Source organism: Synchiropus splendidus, chromosome 14 (genome assembly GCF_027744825.2).
Source record: "Synchiropus splendidus isolate RoL2022-P1 chromosome 14, RoL_Sspl_1.0, whole genome shotgun sequence".
In the NCBI taxonomy this organism is placed as follows: Eukaryota; Metazoa; Chordata; class Actinopteri; order Syngnathiformes; family Callionymidae; genus Synchiropus; species Synchiropus splendidus.
In genome coordinates, this window is record NC_071347.1 from 4,871,336 (window position 1) to 4,891,692 (window position 20,357).

A 20,357-nucleotide genomic window follows, 5' to 3' on the forward strand; every position below is an offset into this window, starting at 1 on the left:
TATGAAACAAATATTTCCAAAATCTGTGAAAATATTGCCAAAGATTTGTGCTAAATTAGGAAAAAAAACACGTCTTAATTTTTACATTTGGCGCCCCATACGTGAAACACACACAAAATTAGCCACCTCATGTATTTTATTTTTTTTTTTAGTAAAAGCAATGAACAAACACTTGCAACATTATCTCTGTTGAAAGTGCCACCATCCCTGGCACCCAGGACATGGCTTGACACTTGCACTCACCTAAACAAGGTTCAATATTGTGTCCAATAATGCAAGTCAACTGGGTTACTCTCCTGAAAACAACTCAGACTATAACCAAAACAACTCAACAATTTTGGTTTAACATAATCCTTCACTCTCTCGAGACACAACCCATAACTGCAACCTACTGTAAAACAAATCACCCACAAAGAAGGTCAGAGCAAAACTACAAAAAAGATAAAAAATAGTTTTTTTCCCCCATCATTTACTTCTATTAGAATTCTAAATATCATCATTTATAATTTATTGATTCAGTCCTTATATTTTTCCCAAATTCATGTAAATGTTTTGGCCCCCCTGTTTCTATAGTATTTCTATTGAAATACAAATAGCTTCTTAGAGTGAGCGCCACTCATAACAGCATTATTTCAGAAACAATGTCAGACTTTTGGAAAAATATTGTGGAGTTAAGTGACTTTATCAACTCCGCCTACGGAGAATAAACATATAGCCCCAGTGGCTCCCAAATACAACCGGCCTCCCAAGGTCGCTCAACTCTCCTGGAAGTTTTGCAGACAAGCCGCTCCGCCTCTGCCTCCGATTCCCATCACTGACTCTTCACCCTTGCCTTCAACGCCTTCTTTGGCCCCCACTGTGCCTCCCTCCCTCTCAGTGCAGAAAAATGGCAGCGCTTTCCCTCATCTGCACTGGGAGTCCTCCCATCCCAACTGACTCCCCCACCCCACCCCCCCCACCCCCGATATGTGCAGCCCTTGAGTTCTGTTGTTGTGTCTTCGATGTGCTCATGTGCTGAGGTGTTTTTTTCCGATGCGCCCCCACTCACAGGAGCCGAGTTTGGGAGTCGCTTTTTTTCTCCCTCCTCCTGCCTCGTGTTCTCTATTATTACTGTGATCACTACTTCTGTCCTCCCTGTTATGTCTTATGTCTTGTCGGACGGGAGTACAATTTCGTGTAACATTTTAATCATTCATAACTACATTTTTACTGAGCTTCCCCTTGACTGATTCATTCGCTTATGGAGTAAACAGTAAACATTCTTTCCTTTGTCTGTCGGCCTCAACAGTGGGATGAAACTTTGGTGGAAACTTTGATGGCTATTTGGCCGTTGACAGCATTCAGATGCAACAGGACAAGCACAAGAATTATGGGTGGGTTTGCTTTAAAAAAAACAAAAAAAAAGGCATAATTTTGTAAGAATATAAAATGCATTAAATAATCTGAACCAATTTCCCTCGACAACATCCCATATAGATATATGAAATCCCCAAATCGATTATACAGTGCAGTAAGGCCCAGAGTCTGAAATAGAATTAAATTAAGACAGATTCATATTTTCAATTTATCACTGATCTAGTGGGTTCTATTGACAGCAATGGCTGCCTGAGAATCTCTTTCATACGTAAGCAAAACTGAAATACTGAATCAAACCGAGCTCTTCCATAGTGGGATCGATTTGGGAAGTCTGAATCAATACCCAGCTCCAACAAGAGACAGAGCTTTATGGACAGATCTGTGGGCATCTTCAGGTGTCAGCAGACGATGGAGCCATGTGGCGACAATGGAAAGTGACTTTCAAAACGCATCACTCTGTGGTGAGAGAAGTGAACTGATCTGAAGCCGCAAAGAAACAAGGAGCCACAGGTCTCAGTAAATAACATTTATTTAAGTATACAATTTAGTATTCTCACCACCGTCCCTCCTCCCAACCGCTTTCACAGGTTTCACGTCAGAATCTCAGGTTTCAGTTGCAGCTTGGGTTGATAGTTAGAACAAGCCATTAGTTGTTCAGACGGACGATCACAGGCGTCGTCGCAGACCACAAGCTGCTCGCAAATGCCACACTTGGTTTATCATCATTTGCTGTTTTATTTGCTCCGTAGGGAGGCGTTTAGCGTTGCATTGCATAAAATGGTTTCTTGTATCTTTTCCACGCGTGTTGTTTGTGTTAATGACCCGAGCACGGCGAATGCTAGGTAACAAAAGACGATGACAACAACCAAGAGAACAAAATTCCCATCAAGTGTTGCAGCTGTTGATGCGCATCACACTACGTAAAGCTAAAGGAAGTTATCAGTCGTGATAGGTAACTATCGCAAACTCTTTATTCGACGTCTGTGAAATGTAACAGGTCTGAAATAAGATTTGTCTGCAAATATACAAACAAAGACACACAAACGGAGCTAATGTGTGCAAATATACTGCTTCAATGACAATAAAAAAAAGAACCCCACACGAGGCCGTGGGCCTCCGGTGTTTTGGTCAACGGTCGAAGGAGAACAAAAACAACGCGGCTAAACTACAACGTATTAAGAAAATCCCAAGATACGAAAAGAAGCACAGTAAGAAAATAGTGTTATCTCACATTTAAACCGACTGCAATCCAACACAAAGAGGATCCTGCCTGTTTGGTCGCACACACGCCTCCTGCTCAGACGCTCAGACAGCGGAGGAAAGCACGGACGAAGACGAAGATACTCTTGGGAAGTAACAAGCATGAAGTGTTTGCATCAGCAAATTATTGACCCTATCTAAGTTTGACCTTGAACTGACCAGTCCTACGCCTCCATAAGTGCCAACGAGACGACTTGTCAGGGGAAGTTACGGGTCTGGAACTAGGAGAGCAACTCTACAAACGTAACGGTCGAGGTATTTTCCCCTGAAATAGAGCTTTTGTTTTTTTAAAGGAACAAGAAGGGAGAAATAAATATACGGCTAATTCTGACATGTACACCGCTATTTTAGTCAGTTTTCCAAAGGACTTGTAGGATTAGGCTTTCGAGTCAGTGGTGTTCTGAAGGTATGTTGGATGAGGAGCGAGCCTTGTTGATGCTGGGAGAACTCTTGACTAGTCCTCCCACTCGTCGTCGTCCTCAAAGTCCTCGTCTTCCTCATCATCATCCTCGTCATCTGTCCAAGACATAATGGAAAACACTTCAAACCTGGCACATTTGAATTGGACAGAAATGAACTTCAGCGTCTCTCTAATTCAGGTTAAATGACACGGTACACCTGTTAGTCAAAATAGCTCCCTCCTGAAGTCTAGAAAAACAGTGGCCCAGTCCTCCACATCATCCTGACACACCCACACACGAGACTGCCATTTCCATTAGACTGAGAAAAGCCACTCGCAGAACAATGTTTCTGGCAAAGCAGTTGGTTGGAAATCCAATGGCACTAAAAATGCTCCATGAGCACTGGACGCACCAGCGAGGCTTCTGAAGCTGCGGTGAACAGTAGGAGCGCAGACCTACAGCCATGTTCGACACACTCACTCTGAAACACTTTCCCCTCCACCGAAATCATATTCCCGCCACTGACTTTTTTTGAACCACTATTGATGATACTTGAGTGATTTTGAAGGAAATACAGAAGGTAACAGCAGTGTCATGACTGGAGAGCGGATAGAATGTTACTTGCTGACATAAACGGCAGCATCCAGTCACACGCTCCATGATAAGTAAATATGAAGATACCACGGTCACCACGACAGGACTGATAACTAGTGGTGGAGAAGTGGTACTGCAGCAGTGGTTCGCCTCTCACTGGTGATTTGAGTGAGAGGCGGGGCAGTTTGACAGACACATCATCATCTATTGGGACCATCTGGCTAAATTGACTGGACGGTGTCTGTCCAGGACACTACGCTCCACAGTGTTGTCACCACTGAGGTACATGATAACCAAACATCTGGTCACATTGTTTCTCATCAGCTGACTGACCTGAGGAGTGAATGGCTTTGCTCCTCTTCTGCATCACTTCCATCAAAGCGCCCACGATGCCTGCAGTCGGTGCTGGAGTCGGAGGACCGGACTCCGGGTGGTCTGAGACCTGCAGGAAAAAGAAGCCCAGTTATGGAAAGGGTGAAGGCCTCCATAGCCAACAGAATGGTCGCCTGGTCTGCACCGAGACAGAACCAAATTCCCTCAGCCAAAAAAAGAGAAAATCTCTTCACACTTGATCAGCTCACCTCATAGACAATGACACCAAGTGTGACCCCAAGATGTCCTCCAGACTAAATGACTACCAGAGTGAGCTACTTGTCAGACGTACCGTCTTCAACTGGATCCCTTGTCGGATCTGGTCCAGCAGGGCATCTCTCCCGGTGCTGGAGGCTGGTTCTCTGTTGTTCTGCTCCACCTTCTTCAGCTGGGTTCCTCCTCTGATCTGCTCCAGCAGCGCAGACTTCCCCCCAAGGTTTGGTGAGTGAAAGGACTCCCCGACACCATCCAACTCTGGAGGAGGAGGTGGTCCGGGGGGAGGCGGAGGAGGAGGAGGAGGTGGTGCAGGAGCTGAGCTGGAGCCACCGTTTATGGGAGATTGATGGGCCAGCGGTGGTGGCGGAGGGGGTGGAGCTTGAGGAGAGCTAGAGTGCAATGATGGAGGAGGCGGAGGTGGGGGCTGATGGTGGTGGTGGTGATGCGGAGGAGGAGGTGGCTGATGGCCTCCTCTGGTAGGAGGCGGCGGTGGGGGCGGAGCACCCAGGGTTCCAGGCCGGGAAGGTGGCGGAGGAGGAGGAGCTGAGGCTGGAGCTCGTGATGGAGGAGGGGGAGGAGGAGCTCCACGTCCTCCTCTGGAAGGTGGTGGAGGTGGAGGGGGAGCAGAGCTGTGTGGGGGTGGAGGAGGTGGTGGCGGACCCCCACGAGATGGGGGTGGTGGAGGAGCTGCAGGAAAGAGCATAAGCATCAGAGTTAACCAACTCCTGCTGGACACTCAAGGAACAGGAAAGAGGAAGACATGTTGGAAGAACACGGCAGCTGCTGGCCTCTTCAGTGAACCACCCATTCAAACCGCACCACAGAAAAGTGACGTGTCTGAACTCGGCTTCAGATGAGTTTAAAAACCAAAATATAATAATAGGCCTTATCATGAATTGATCACTTCTGAATATTTGACAGCAATATGATGGAATCTGTGCGCATAAGCTCAGACATCAGCGTCAAAGTGCTCCGGTGATGATAAAACCACATGCTGAGCACAGAACACCACTGTTAGTGAAAATTTCCATCCATCAGCACAAGCTCAACCGTCTCCATCACGGATGTTTTGGTGATGACATCACATCATATGATGTGGAGCACCTGTACTAGTTGGAACTGTGTTAAGCCATGAGGAGGGAACTCACTGACGCTCCCCTGAGGCGCTGAGAACAGGTGAACGTGAATGACGGCTCGCGGCGCTCTGTGACGAGAGCGCGAGTCTGCTTGACTTGAGATTCTACTTCTCTGTTCTCCTGCTGTCACAGCAGTGCAGCATGAATTAAACATGCACACCAGTGTCACAGTCGGTCACCAGGACTGACAAGCCAAAGTTGAACCGGAATATCAATTTCACACGGCAGGAAACCACAGCACGACTACAATCTCAAAAATCTCTAACATCAGTGACACAATTTGAAGGTTGGAGAACTGGGTGCTTCACCTTTACCCAAGTACAAATACTGTTTGGTGGTAGAGATAGGCAGGTTATTAAAACCATCCCGAGATGAGAAATCACAATAAATAAATTCAAATTGCATTATGGATGGCTGGCTCTCTGTATTTTGGCAGGAACACCTCCTTGTTCGAAGGTGAAACTTAATAGTTAGAAACTCCTTTGAAATACTGGAGTGCGTCTTCAACATCGACTGAAAATGTGTTTGTGCTTAAGTACCATTTAAAGTGTAGTGACTGGCAAATCAATGTCTCCAGTCTCTTGTAAAAGGTATAGCCTTGCAGTGTACGTGACCTCAGAGACTGTGGTTTTATCTTGGGGTCCAGTCGGGGCTGACAATGAGTGCTCAGGGATGTTTGGAGCTTTGTGGTGGCTGGCAAAAGACAAGACGCCGTGCTTATATATCCAGTATAATGTGCATCTGTCGGCCTTGTTGTGACATGACGATGTTTTGGGAGAATCTAGTCAAGGCAGGGAGCAGTTTTTCCCGGGTGGCACAGCTGTGTGGAACCCTGCACGTGTTGTTATGATTCAAGTCAGACAACACGGCTGAAATCTTATCTAACAAAACCAACTGGGACTCTGAGTCTCAAATAGGAACAGCATACCTGGCCTGTGTTCACCTCACCTTGCCTCCTTAGCTCGTTCTTCACGGCCTCCACACCTCCCTTCTTCTCAATGAAGTCGTAGATGACCTTGGACGTCTCCCTGTCTTTCAGCTGAGCTTCTGAGATCCCACACATATCGAAGAGGTTCTTCAGTTCTGGGTCCAGGTTGTTCAGCTGCAACAGTTTTCAAACACAAGTTCACATCACCTACAATGACATTTAAACATACGTCTCTGGCATTTAAACCGTAATGCTGCCGCTGAACTCAATATTCGCGATACATGGTTGACCCCTACTGACCAGTTGGTGGAATTTTTTCTTCCTTGAAAATTGGACCTTCAGCAGCTGCATGCTGGTCAGTTTTGGGTGATACTCACCAGCAGCTCTGACTTTACACAATCAAACAAGCATCTGAGACACAAACTGATTTATTGGAGACACAAGCTTATATTCATCTAGTAAACTGTAAAGGGCAAAAGACATGCTGCTATGTTTATGAAGAGTCAGTCAGTACTGGGAATAATAGAATCAATAGATTAACCAAAGTCCCATTGGATGTGCTGCATTTAAAAGTTTTCAAACAAACCACAGTTATTGATCAAACACATTCAATCAAAAGTGCTAAAAACATAAACCAAGGCAGCAAAAATGCTGTATATACTCAAGTGACGCTAATGTGTCGCTGACTCAGCAGCAAACTGCAGAGTTAAAGAAACTCTGTGATTATCATTTGGAAAAAGCACGTCATTCAAAAACACACGTTCAAATACTGGATGCAAATCTACTATTCAGACACATCAAACCGTCGTGACTCTTGTGACTCTGTCAGATGCAGCCTGATGCATGTGAGCAGGAAGCAACAAACGCCCTTTGTGTGATGTCGTCATGTAGCCGCTACACAGGTCACTATTGTCCCTTTGCTTGTGTGTGCGTGAGTGAGAATTTGAGTGTGGGAAAGGGGTACTCACATCAAACCCTGTGTTCGGGTCCCAGCCCACGTGACCGATGTGCCTGGACAAGGCGGAAGAGACATGTTGAGAGGAGCATGAATACATGCAAACATACGCACAGTCCTCCAGCACACGAGTCAGTTGTGAGAATGTGCATAGACACAAAAACAATAAGCCTTATTCATGTGCTTAAGACTCTACGTCACATGTTTATGCTGAGAGAAAAAAAAAGTGTAAATTGTTGCCGCTTATTACAGACACTAGGGAACCTATCAGACACTTGACCTGCTTATTCTAGCCACTTGAACAAAAGCAAATATTACACAACCAATGCAGGCTCAGAAGACAAAACACTAACAAACCAGCAAGATATTTAGTTGCAATACACTCTAGTGCAATGTGTTTTTTACCTACAATGTATCAGATATATATGTATTTTCTTGCAAGTGCACAACACAACCAGGAGGCAGAAATGAGCTCAATCTATCTTTTTTTTTTAGACTCTCTAATGCACTGGAACAGAAGTGTAGCAGGAAATAAAAGAGGCACTATCAAGCGGCAGCGTGGAACTCCCGTGCTGCCGAGGCACATTAACATGCAGCTTTCCTAATTGGAATCCACTGACTAGTAGAGGCAGCAGGATACAAAGTTGGAGGTTTGCCAAGTTTCCTCAGCGCAGTGGTGTGAACATTGATTCAAGACAACACATTAGACAAGCCACAGTACAATGCGTAAATGAATTCCTCTAACAAACCTACAAGCTTGTCAAAGGCAAATGAGCATTCTTCAGAATAATTTGGACGCAAGCAGAAACACTGAAATGATTTCTGCCATTACATATCTAAAACAAAATCCACTTAGATATTAGGAATTATACAGGATCTCTTATTTGCAGTTATAGTTCATCAAAAAAGTAATTGAAAGAGGGTAATATAAAACTGACGGCCAGCTGTTACAAGGCAGAAGTCCAGGATCTAGAAGGAGCTGGGCCACCTGAGCTATTCCAGCTAACCTTTCATGCACTCCGAGTAAGGAAACAGGACTCACTGGAAGTTGCTGGGCGTTCCGATGTCTGCCTTCGTCAGCTTCTTCTTCTTGTTTTTGGTCTTCTTGTCCTTGCGGCTCAGCCCTCCGTGACTCAGCATGTTGTTGATGTGGTATGGCTGCTGGTGGCTGTGGGAGTTGTGGAAGCGGACATTGTTGATCTCGGGGTTCTTGATGTCCACAGTGGCCATGGGTAGAGCTGGACCTGAACACAGACAGTAGTGTCAACCTTCAATGGGAAGAAAGAAACAATCCACCGACTGTTCCACGATACTGACCCACATTTGACTTATTGTAACATTCAGCTTCATGTTTTATTTAAGGTTTACCAAAAAGAAGAAACTAATTTGATATACTTGAGGCACCATAAAGCAGCCGTCAATCAGCATTTCAACACATCGCCCCAGTGATCCAACCTCTCTTCGGGGGCCGATACACACTATAAACCACAGGTAATAATAGTAATCCAGAAATTATGACTTCAAATAAAAAGGAATGGAAAGTTGACGGTGGGGCCAGTATTTTGTTGTATTCAACACAACAACGGTGTATGACTATTTCCTCAGAGAATATTAAGAACCTCATTATAAGAGATCAATGCACAACAAACCCAAAAAACCTCATTGAGGTGAGCAACCCACAGGCACTTTTAAACGCAACACTGCCAATGTTAAATCTGTCCAGAAAAGAACAAGTGTTTGTTCAATCATCTGAAAACATTTAGATTTTATTAACATGGAGTAAAGAACTACTAACAGAATGATTGTACCCAGCAGATGTGCTGCTGTGTCGTTTCATCAAATGATTTTCTCTGGTCTGATGATTTTTTTGTTACTATTTAATATTATGAATATCTCTGTTCAAGTCAAAATGTTTACCATAATATTAAGGAAACTTTAAAGGAATTGATAACTTTTCATTTAACAGGCCAAACCAAGAAGTTAGGGTTAGTTTTTAGCAGTACTGGTAAACTCACAATTGACATGTACGTTTTTGCCAAAAGTCAGTAAAAACACCCAGATGTCAGAAGTGTTCAACAACCAATTCACCCATTTCTGACCAAAAAGGGGTGAAGAACAAAAGCAAAACAAAAAACCAAAAAAATAATCTATCAAACATCAGGGAGATTTTAATTTGGTCCTCAAGAGCTCATAATCTTTGTAACTCACAGCATCTAGCAAGAGCACTAATCCATGACTAATCCAAGTTCAAATCCCTGGACGCCCCATGACCACTCGTGTCTAGGACCAACTGATGTCTGAAGTCTGCAGTCTTTCACACGTCAACTGAGAGGGTTCCAGTGGTGCTTGTTTATTAGATCAGAAGGACGGATACTCCAGTAACAAGAGCAGATCTCTGAGAAATAAGGCAAACTAATAATAAAACCTTGCCCTCAAAGATGCTTCGCGGAAATGAAAGAAGAGATGAAAAGGGTCTTGTTTGTTTCAAGAATCAAGAAAATCTCCCTTGGCAAGTCAAGAGGCGCAGCTTTGAAACAGATCCCACCAGAAAACTGCTGTCAGAACCCGAAGGGACGAATTGTACAGACATGGTGCATCTGCAAAAAAGAGCAAACTACTTTAAATTTGAGGATTTAAGACGGACTCATCACATGTTGATTAACATGGCTCAGCTGGACCCCATGCTGTTCCAGATTAAACATCTCCTGAGGCAAAGCAAAGAGGAGATTTGAGATACTTCTGCACGGTACTGAATGGCACAAAAGTTACCTGAATCAAAGAACTGGACAAACACTGAGTGGCTTTTAATGTTAAGCTGTAACAGAGACCACATATTGTAGTTCCTCAAGAAACTGAGTAAGCAGTTTGATCTTCGCTGTGACTCAGGTCACTTGGATCCGTTTCAAAAAGTGGCCAACAAGTGCACAATAAAAAAGTTATGAGGAACTAAAAACCAATACTAAACAATAACAATAGCAAAAAATAATAATAATTCTACAAAACACAGGAGAATCACATTATGCTACGTAAAGTAGATAAAGAAATTCAGTTATGTGGACAGTGCAGGAGACTTATAGACACGTAAGACGTGACTTTTGGGGCTGATATACAGTATATTAGTGCAGCGCAGGTGTGGCAGTGTTCTATTTTTTGTTTTAACGAAATGGGACCCGGCATATTTATGTATACTGTAGTGCAAAAAAAACAAAAAGTACACAGGAATTACTCGAAGTAAACACAATGAATTAAATGTGCTCAACAAAATTGATGAGAAACCTATATGTATTTCCACATGACATCAGGAATGAAGAGCCCAGCTGTGCAAATACACATCAAATTGACTGACACAGGACAGCAAGTCTGTGGCCGCTGCGACAGCATGGCTGAGAAACATCTCTCTCTCTCTCGATTACATGAGCAGTTGAGTGTTCAAGACTTTCAGTTACTTGTCATAACTTCATAGTTGCAGCAAGCAACAACAAACAAACAACTTTGATCACTGACTAACCCTCTGCTCCGCAGGGATATGGAATCAATCGTCAATCATTACATAATTTCCCTTGGGATTAATAAAGTTTTCTGATTCTCATCTCACTCATACGGACCAGTAGCACTACCAACCAAGGAGAGTGTTTCAGGTAACACGGAAGATGAACAACTAAGGAGTACATGATCGATTATTCAGACTTTAAAATACACATTTTCAAAACACGTTTCAAAAAAGGACAGAAAGCACAGTGCTCTGTGAAGGCTAAATGCATTTTCACACACTGGAATTCCAAGTCAAAACAAAGTTCAGTCACAGCAAGGATTACAGATTAGAACCCACCACTCACCCACAGAATCCATGTGGGCTGCATATGGCACAGATGGCTTCCTGCTGACCCGATTAACCTGCGACCGACTCAACTCAGTGTCAGTGTGCTGCTGACGTGTCAGGGAATGCCCCGACTCTCAAGCTATTTGTCATCCAGTCACGCTAATATTGAAGAGCACTTAGCAGGAAGACATGTTTAAACCCAACCACAGCCAAACAGTGAGTGGTCCTGGTTTGACCTCAGGCACACAACTCTTAAAAACTCAAGCAACTCTGCTTGCAGTGGATCTCATCACATACAAGATAACACTCATCTGCTGAAATGGAACAGAATTAAAAAACAACCCAAAAAACGAGTAGGACGCTGTCGACCTAAAATGAGACGTCCTACTTAAAACCCAGAAAGGGGTGAGCTGATTTAAAATTCCATTGTGTCTGCTCATCATGTATGAGAATGAGATGGAGCACAGCATTCACGATTCCTGCTGCAACATAAATTATTTAATCACCACGCCCAAATAACAAGCAACTCCTGTTTCTAAAGCAACTTATGACACCGCACAAACGTAAGTACTGATAAATGCAGAGGCACTGTGCTGCATTTAAACAGCACAGACATTAACTTGAACTGTAGCGAAACGTGCAGTAAATCGTGCCAAAAACTAGCTTTGAAACAATAAACCACTTCTGTGGTGAATAGTGCAAATGATTACTATACAGACCGAATAACAAAGCCTTTTGGGATGTGAATAAAATGATTCCAGTCAGTTACAGAACAGGGACAGGACAGATCAGAAGGAGGAGGTGACATCTTCTGCATCATGTGACGAGTAGACCCACAGAATGGTAGGATCCCACCACGGTGACTGCCGACACCACATGTGTGAGTATGACTAAAAATATTTTGTTGTGACTTCAGAACATTTTTTTTTTTTCGCAAAAGTGACACTGCAATTTGGTAATGAAGATACAAAAAGGAGGAAGCAAAAATGGAAGTGGACACACGGCTCTCTTAGAGATATAGAGTGAACAAGTTCGGAAAAAAGCTCAAAAACAATATTAAGTATCCAACATACCATTTTTAGGATCACCTCTCTTGTCTGCAAAAGAAAAGTTAAAACAATTTTAACTTCAAAAGTCAGCTATAAAGCTTGAAAATGAAGTCTGAGATTCTAATAGCAAGGGATACTGAATAAGGGTGCGAAGGGAGGATTTGTTGAGTTCATTGTTAGAGTTAGTATGATAATGAAAGTTGCAGGACAAATATGCTGTTTCATGTTTGCTAGCTGGAGGCAAAGATTGAGCGAGTGAGAGATACAGTTTAGGACGTCTTCGAGACAAGCAGAAGAGATGCAGGCTCTCTAGCGTGGACCATAAAAAACCCTTGCGCCACTCCTCCGAGTGTTTGAACTCTGCCATCATCACAGTTTGAGAGGTTCACATCAAAAGGTCGGCACACTGAGGGGTGCTGGATAGAAGCCAGAGCAGCTCTGCAGACATTCACAACAGACAGCTTCACAAGCAGAGAAGAAGAAACCCAACTTAAGAGCAGCAGAAAAAGAAACCCGTCCCATACAGACCTCGGTCCTGGTCCAGAGAGGCAATACAATCATGGACAGAAATAAAGCTCCATGTGGAGAGCAGCTGCTTTATATGCAGATATGCTCCACATGCAAGCAAGAGCTGCTTTGTGTTGGATTTGCCCACACAAGCCGTCATACACTTCAACAACTGGTAACAAACATTGATGGAACTCAACTCACTCTCAGTAGTTTTCCAGTTGAACTGAATACAGAGCAGATACTGCCCTGTACTGACGATTGACTTAACTTTGACTTTACATTGTTTGATCTTTTAATTTCACTTTTTTGTAGTTACTGATGATTCCAGATGATATGTTGACTTCACTTTAGCTACTTATCAAATATTGAACGGCTTATCTGTGATGGAGTGATAAAAGAAGCCAATGAATTATGTGTTCTGGTTGTAGACTTGCTCAATAATTTACAGCGTTCACTTAATATATTACAAACCTATATTGGCAACAGACTGACATTTGTTTACAGAGATGTCAGCTCCTCACAGCTCTGGCCAGCGCACACACATACACACACACCTGTGTTCAAAAACTGCTCTGGAGGGGCAATGTTGACTTTCATCAACTGACTCAGCAAGACCCCAGTCATCAGGAGTCAGTCCCTTCAATCCCCTCATTTCCATCATGAACAGCTTAGGAAACCTTGGAGTGCTGACCAGTGCACATTACATTTAGGTCACTGATGATATTTCCTGTCTCACCATTATCTGACTAGAACAAAAATACATCACCACTGTGGACAAATATGTTTGTGTTCCAAGACAATTGGATTCAATAAAAGAAACTGTTACATTAGTCAGAACTTGAGTGAGTCAAGGGACATGTGAATTGTTAGAAAATGACGTTAGAAGTTTTCCAAAAGCGATGGGTGAAGCAGCTATAAAGCAAGGGAGGAAACAGTAAAAATGGAGAGACTTACCAGTTTTACGCTGCCTTCTATTGAGAAGGTCATTTATTGCAACTCGAAATCTTTTGGCTTCTTCTTCGCTGGCGAAGTTCAGACCAACTTGACTGGTCTGTATGAAAATTGGAGAAAGACAAGATTGCATCATCAACAACAATATATGCCGGCAGTTAATGTTTTGAGAGACGGAGGAACAGATCTGGCGTTTCAAAATGCATAAACAATTGGGTCAATGCGACACCAAATTAACTATGGTCAGAATGATCCATAAAATAAATCTAAAGACCATTGCTACAAACAGCAACTACAATAATAATAATAAGGGGAAAACAGCTACAATTAACAAAACATTTTGGGGTCAAGAGACGTGAGCCTCTCATAACTCAGAGGTTGACCTCATACGAAAATGAGTTATTACAAAACAGCAATGGCTGGCAGCTTCTATACTTGAACATGCAAACACCAGCCTCCAATGATGTTGAAAAATGAGACTTACATTTAAGTTTATTTATTTCAAAGCCATAGTCAATGTAATAGGTTCACGTCACAAATAGGATTTAGATTAGTGGGGAAATTCAAGGTGTTACAGCAGCATCAGTGAATGACAACAGACACTAGTAAATCTACATGCAACTCCTTATTTCTGTCAATGTAAAACTAAATAGGGTGAGCAAACCATAAAACCTCAGAAGGAAAACTAACAGCGATTGTCACACCTCATTAAAACAGACTGAGAAAGGCTTCACAAGCCTTTCTGAATACTCACGTCTCCTGCAAATGTCATGAAGTAGGACCTGGAGCAGCTGATGGAAAAGTTGTGATACAGTTCCTGTTCGAACATGGTTTTCCCTTCCTGAAATAATAAATACAAAATATACCGATATGAGGACTGTCACAAGAACCAGCACTACGGTACAAACACTCAAAAAACACAACGATGTCAGTATGGCATATACATGCACATCAATTCCTCGATGACCTCTGTTGAGGTGAGGTACGAACACAACACTTCACCTTGTCAATAAACCAGGTAGTTCGATACTTTGCATTCGAGATGGATAGATGTCTGCTAAAATTGCTAAAACAACTGAAGACGGTCAATGGGCGTATGGAAAGAATTGAAGGTGAGACGGGTTCAGCTTACTACCACAACTGAAGACAGCCTTAGTACAGAAAAAAAAACCCCACACAAACGAACCTTGATGTCAAACACTCTGATGAAGTATGACCTCTGAGGGTTGTCTTTAACCAAACAGGCCACTCCACAGCACTTCTTCAGCCAGCTACAGCTCCGATCAGACCCGTACACCTGGACCACTGCTGAACACAGACTCTGAAACACAAACAGTTACAAAGTTTAAAAAAAGCAGAACAGAGCATAGAAGATGTAGAACAATACAGTATACATTCCAATGACTATCCTATTAGCGGTTAGCTTTACACTCTGTTGAGTTGGTTCTCTTTTGTGTGTCCTGACTTCTCATGTGCAGTGTTCTTTGATGTGTCTTTATTCATCGACATGATCAGCAAATAATCTGTGTCATCATGCACTTATTCCCTTATGAAGAGTGCAGGGGAGCTGTGGCCAATCCCAGCTGCAGCTCTCCTTGGGGCAAGACCCTGGACAGCAATTTTAGTATTCTGCCACGAGGCAGGTTTTCAATCACTGCTGTTTGACTCCAGCCACTTAACATGCCTAAATATTATGACACGAAAGTTGAATGAGGCTTTCACAAATGTTGGATCACAGGAAACATCAAATACAATGGAAAAATGTCACCATTTTTTATCATGTCCCAGCAAACACCACACAACTGATAATAATTTGCGAGCCCGTCGCTCTGTTCTGCATATATCCAGGCCAGAATTCCTGTGAATGATATGCCATTCATTCTCATTGGACCCAGGTTTGGCTAACTCCATTTCCACTGAGGACTCACAGATGTCAGATCAAACAGAAAATGTAGCAGCTAAATCACGAATGAGTGGACTTGAACTCACTAAAACATTTTAAATCTGAGGACCAGGGCAAACGCTTCTCACAAGAGGAGGGTAGTCGAATAAAATGAACGAATCAAGTGCATCATTTACAGCTCAAATTTACAGTGTTGCACAATTCTACAAATCTATAGCTCTTGACAGACGACAGGAAGGAAACTTAAATGCAGCTGATTATCATTCCTCACAGCCTCCAAGTGGTTTTTAGCGCCAACATGCCTCAACTGACAGCAGCTTCCTGTCCTTTTTTGTTTTGTTTAGAATGGAAATTGTGCCTCCAGTCAGCAGTTAAACACATTATCAGATGGGCTGAGGTCATGTGACCGTCTTGAGTTGCCAAAACCCTTGACACTCTGTCCAGCAAATCTCCAGGGGTTCTTTCACCAAGCTGTTCTTGAAGAATCTTGTTTATGTGCAAGAGACATTTTAAGGATTGTTTTACAGAACTATTTAAATAAAATGCCGTATGTTGAATAGGTGTACAAACAAGTGACTTTACTCTAAAACAGAGATTAGTATCCAAATAAAGAGTTTTGTTTAGATAGAGCTGCACTTTTGACCACACATCCGCACACTTTACTCATGCTTTTTTTGTCAGCCGCAGTGAAATGTTCTGGCTCATGAAGACTGCGGCAAAAAGAAGGAATGTGCTTAAAAGTAGAAAGACAGGTTAGCCAATATGTTTAATCCAATCATGAATATAAATCTTAAAAAATGCTATTCCCCAAACAATCCACAAGCATGCTTTTATAAAGGTCAAACAGGAAGTGGGGGTGAATTTAAACAGCTGACAGTAAACTTTTAAATCTCCCAATCAAAGCGTCTCTTCAGTGGTTGACCTTCGCAGTGAGGAGGACAGGACGTGGCGCTGCTACCCTCAGCACTCCTCAGTCCTTGCAGACGTGTGATGTGTGGTTTCTGCCCAAGTTTCATTGTAAATCCTGTGCCCCAGTTTCGAAGATTTATCCAACAGGGAGGAAAAAGGAAATGCCAATGAGCCCGTTTCCTTCTCCGTGATTTATGATGAGCAAGGGAAAACACTTTTCAACATGGAATCATCAGACAAGGTCAAATGTTTGCAGTTTAAAGCCTCATAATGCAGCCTTGCAAAATCCTCATCTGGGGAAAGTATGCAGCGCTAAAGACCGATAAGACCCATCATCAGCAAAAAAGTTGCGAACACCAAGCCAGAGTTTTTTGTTTTACTATGAAGGTCAACAAAAGACTGTAACCAGACCAAAGTCTTTCTTTTATTATTCAACTTATCTCAGCATCGCCAACTAAACATTTGCTGAGTGGTGTGGCAACAGCTTTATCAGGGTCTGCCAGACTTTCCTTTCCCAGGCCACATCAGCCAACTCAGGCTCAGAGACCCAGAGATTTTCCCATGCTGTGGTGAAGACTTCCATTTCACCTGCTAACTTGATCTCCTTCCAGATTATCTACACTTGGAATGATACAAACATGACTGCATGCTTAGTGTCACCGACAACAACCAATGCATAACTAGAAAGACGAAATACCGTTTTTTTTTTATTCCATGTATACAAAAAGGTTTCTGTCACATACCACCATCAATTCCATTAGGATTCTGACATATTCTTACAAGTGGGTAAAACGTCGCTGTCATCTTGCAACATCACTGGAGGTACTCAATGTCGACAGACAATGGTGCGCTCTGCACTGAAACGGTGGAAGTAGCTGCAATACCAGCCAACAATCGGTCAACAGTTTTTGAGGAAGAGCCATGTAAATGAAGGACTTATTTTTATTCAAACCACGTGGTTGTGGAAGCGATGACTCAGACTACTGTGAGAGGATGAAGGGTCTGAACATGAAGGTTATGAGAAGGACCAGTTATGTAAACGTAATGTGAAACTCTCTTAAGAAGGGTCAGCAGTACTAAACATATAAAAGGTCATTTAACGGCAATTATTGATGCCAATGTTTTGATAGTGCTGGTATCATCACTTTGGTTTGAAAACCATGGCCATTTCCAGTCAGTTTTGAAACTCACTTGAGGCAAACTTTCAGGGCAAGATAATCCTGCAAAGCGGCAAAATGCCGATGGTTGCCACTTGGCTGTCATTCTTTAAACTTGATTCGCCACTTAATATGATGCTCTTCATGGTTATAAAAACAGGCTTACATCCTCACTCGCACGATTAGAACAGCCAGGTACCATGATCTGATACTGAAGCGCTTGTTTACACGCATTCTAATGGTGCGGCAACAGGATCTATTCTAGTGACACCACAAAGGCTTGTTTCTGGTTCTCGCTTTGTGCAACACTTCTCAGAATTTGATTCACATCTATTTTGTCTTGTAATTCAACAAGCTTTGCAAATACATAATTATGACATACTGCATAGTTATACATTACTCCAGTCTGTGACACTTTCAGGTGTCATAACTAATAATAACAGATGCATACAAGACCAGCCCTCAAAACTTCAACACTGTGCAGCAATTCAACAGCTATGACTGGCAGTGTGGCTCGCTTTTAAACTCTAGACAGGTTTAGGTGAACTGAAGATTCTCTTCATGTTCAGGTCGGCGGAGCTACAGCAGTCAGCAAGGACCAACGAGTGCAACATACTAAAACAAACAAGAACTGTGTTAGCAAACACAATTAAAAGAGAGACAACATGGCAGGTATTGTCTTACAGCTGCCTCAGCAAATGTTCTTTTAAAAAACCCAAGACAAAATGGTGTACTGCAATTGAAGACCACAGGGAACAAATAGAAAGGTAAGACAATTGAAGCAATTTATTTCATAGGGCTCAACTAGACAATATAGTATTACTTCAAATGCTTAAAACATCTAAAGAGAGAGAGAGGAAGATATTCTCTCACTCTCTCCTGCCAATCACAGACGTAAACATAGTGAAAAACAGTGACCGTGCCCGACAATGTCTTTCTAGATCACAAGCCCATTTGAGCACTAGACAGTACAGTATGTAGCAGAAGGCCGCGCCACTAGTCTATTCTGTTTCGCTTCACTCGTGGAATGGTGTGTACAACTTGCTCCAGTTGGTGCTCAATTTCTGAAGAGGCTTCAGCTGAACCAGAAGCACACTTAGGGGGATTGATCACCATGAAAAACACTGTGGCTGCAGACCTGCACCAGCAGAAGGTGACTCCCAGCCAGGTTTCTAGGAATTGTTTATGCGATTTCAGTTGTATAGAACATGCATCTATGTTTGTAATAAAATATAAATGAAATTGGTAATTAAGTGTGCATTCTTGCCTTAGTATCAAGATATAATATTTAAATATTTGAAGGAATTTTTCTGAATATTACAGCACAATGCAAATATTCCACAGACGCTTGATTAGAAAAAAAGCTAGAACAAATCTTGCAGAATAAAAAAAGCAATTCTATTTTTTTCTCAAGTCGTTCAGCCCTATACACTAAGTAAACAAGTACATGCTAAATATATATATATCAGGCTCTTCAACCATTATCATTTCCTTAATTTACAAAGATATTTATTAACGCAAGTAAATGTTTTTACCCTCAAAATAATAGTCTCAAAACACTGACTAATATGGCCATTTTAAATGCAGCGTGGACTATAGAAAGTAATCTCCACTTGAGTCATGGTCGGGTCTCCAAACCTGTCTTGTCACGAGGCATTAAGGATTCTTTGTGCTGCAAATGTAACTTGACACAGTCTGGAATAAACAGTTCAAAACATAAAAAGCGTTGCAGTTTGGTAACGTAATAGGAAAGTCACATCTGGCAGATGGACAGCCTCGCTTATGTTCAGTTGCTGCTGTGGTGATTCAGCTCAGGTGTTCCGGGTCGATGCGGCAGAATCAGCCAATTACAAAAAGTGCCTAGTCGTCTATTGAACCACCTTGGAGTAGGTCAAACCCATCTGTGGACAATTGCCTTGGACGTTGCTGAGGTCGTCTGGGAAGTTTTTCCACCTATTCGGACAGAAACCTGTCCTCACTGTTGAAGAGTACATACATCCAGGGCAGGATTACATAACTTAGGTGCGGTTAAAAACTCAGGAAACCTTTTAGAATAAAGACGGGAAAAACTAAATTCCTTCCTCACTAACTGTAGTGACTGACAAGAAATGTCATTCAGTCAAACAGCTACACAAACGTTATGACTTCATTGAATGAAGTGTCACTTCTAACTACCACTCGTCGGTAGAAGCAAGTTTCCTCGTATAGTGGTGACGGTCTGTCTGGCTACATTCTTTACTGGCAGTAAACAGGAACGCCGACATATAGCTCACGAGTCGCCCCATTTGTAGCCGTATACACCGAGAAGCAAAGGTGAATGCAGTTGAATGTTTGCAGATGGTGCACCTGCTTCTGTTTTCACTCAGCAGGAGGTAAACAAACTTACAGAGCATTTCCTGCCCAGGTAGCCGAACAGACACTCGTTCTCCTGGGGGGTCAGCAGAATGGAGCCGACGTTAGCAGCTCTTCGGGGCGGCGGGTGGTTGTTCATGGCTTGGAATTCTTCTATTTCACGCCAAAATGATGCCGATTTCCCGGGGCAGGCCTGGTACAACGCTCGGAATTACACCAAATCCATGCGGGCTCTGGTCGCTGTGGCCTGCAGCCGGATCATCTCCACCGACTGAGGGCTGTCGGTGGCGGGGCTTCAGAGGGGCTCTCCCTTGGTGCCACCTACTCCAATAACGATCCTCGTCGCTTCTTCTTATGGTGGAATATAAAAACCAAACTGTTCGGTGTCTTTTATCAATTTAAAATCGCTGAACTTTCTGTAGAAACTCCCGCAGCTGCAGTATCGATGCGTAATGGCAGCCTCTCAGGGCAGACCACTTTAACAAAGG

General features: G+C 42.8%; 1 protein-coding gene across 2 annotated transcripts; it reads right to left on the minus strand.

Annotated features, from left to right (window-relative positions):
* Positions 1-1,867: 1,867 nt before the first annotated feature.
* Positions 1,868-20,357, minus strand: wasla (WASP like actin nucleation promoting factor a). 2 transcript variants are annotated; one of them, XM_053885944.1, is made up of 11 exons: positions 19,904-20,357; positions 14,735-14,869; positions 14,303-14,389; positions 13,552-13,648; positions 12,112-12,135; positions 8,261-8,462; positions 7,232-7,274; positions 6,284-6,437; positions 4,276-4,886; positions 3,945-4,053; positions 1,868-3,132 (listed from the first exon to the last, which is right to left on the minus strand). In XM_053885944.1, exons 1-11 carry the CDS (start codon positions 20,006-20,008, stop codon positions 3,071-3,073), a joined length of 1,629 nt encoding a protein of 542 aa, XP_053741919.1. In that variant the 5' UTR covers positions 20,009-20,357; the 3' UTR covers positions 1,868-3,070. The 2 variants fall into 2 exon arrangements, with proteins under 2 accessions (XP_053741919.1, XP_053741920.1); XM_053885945.1 differs by lacking the exon at positions 12,112-12,135 and having other exon boundaries at positions 19,904-20,356.

Coding starts and splice junctions, on each gene's coding strand:
- wasla (XM_053885944.1), bottom strand. CDS start 20,008: ATGAACAACCACCCGCCGCCCCGAAGAGCTGCTAACGTCGGCTCCATT. Junction 14,390..14,734: donor TCAGAGTGTTTGACATCAAG/GTTCGTTTGTGT, acceptor TTATTATTTCAG/GAAGGGAAAACCATGTTCGA. Junction 4,054..4,275: donor AAGGGATCCAGTTGAAGACG/GTACGTCTGACA, acceptor TTTTTCCTGCAG/GTCTCAGACCACCCGGAGTC.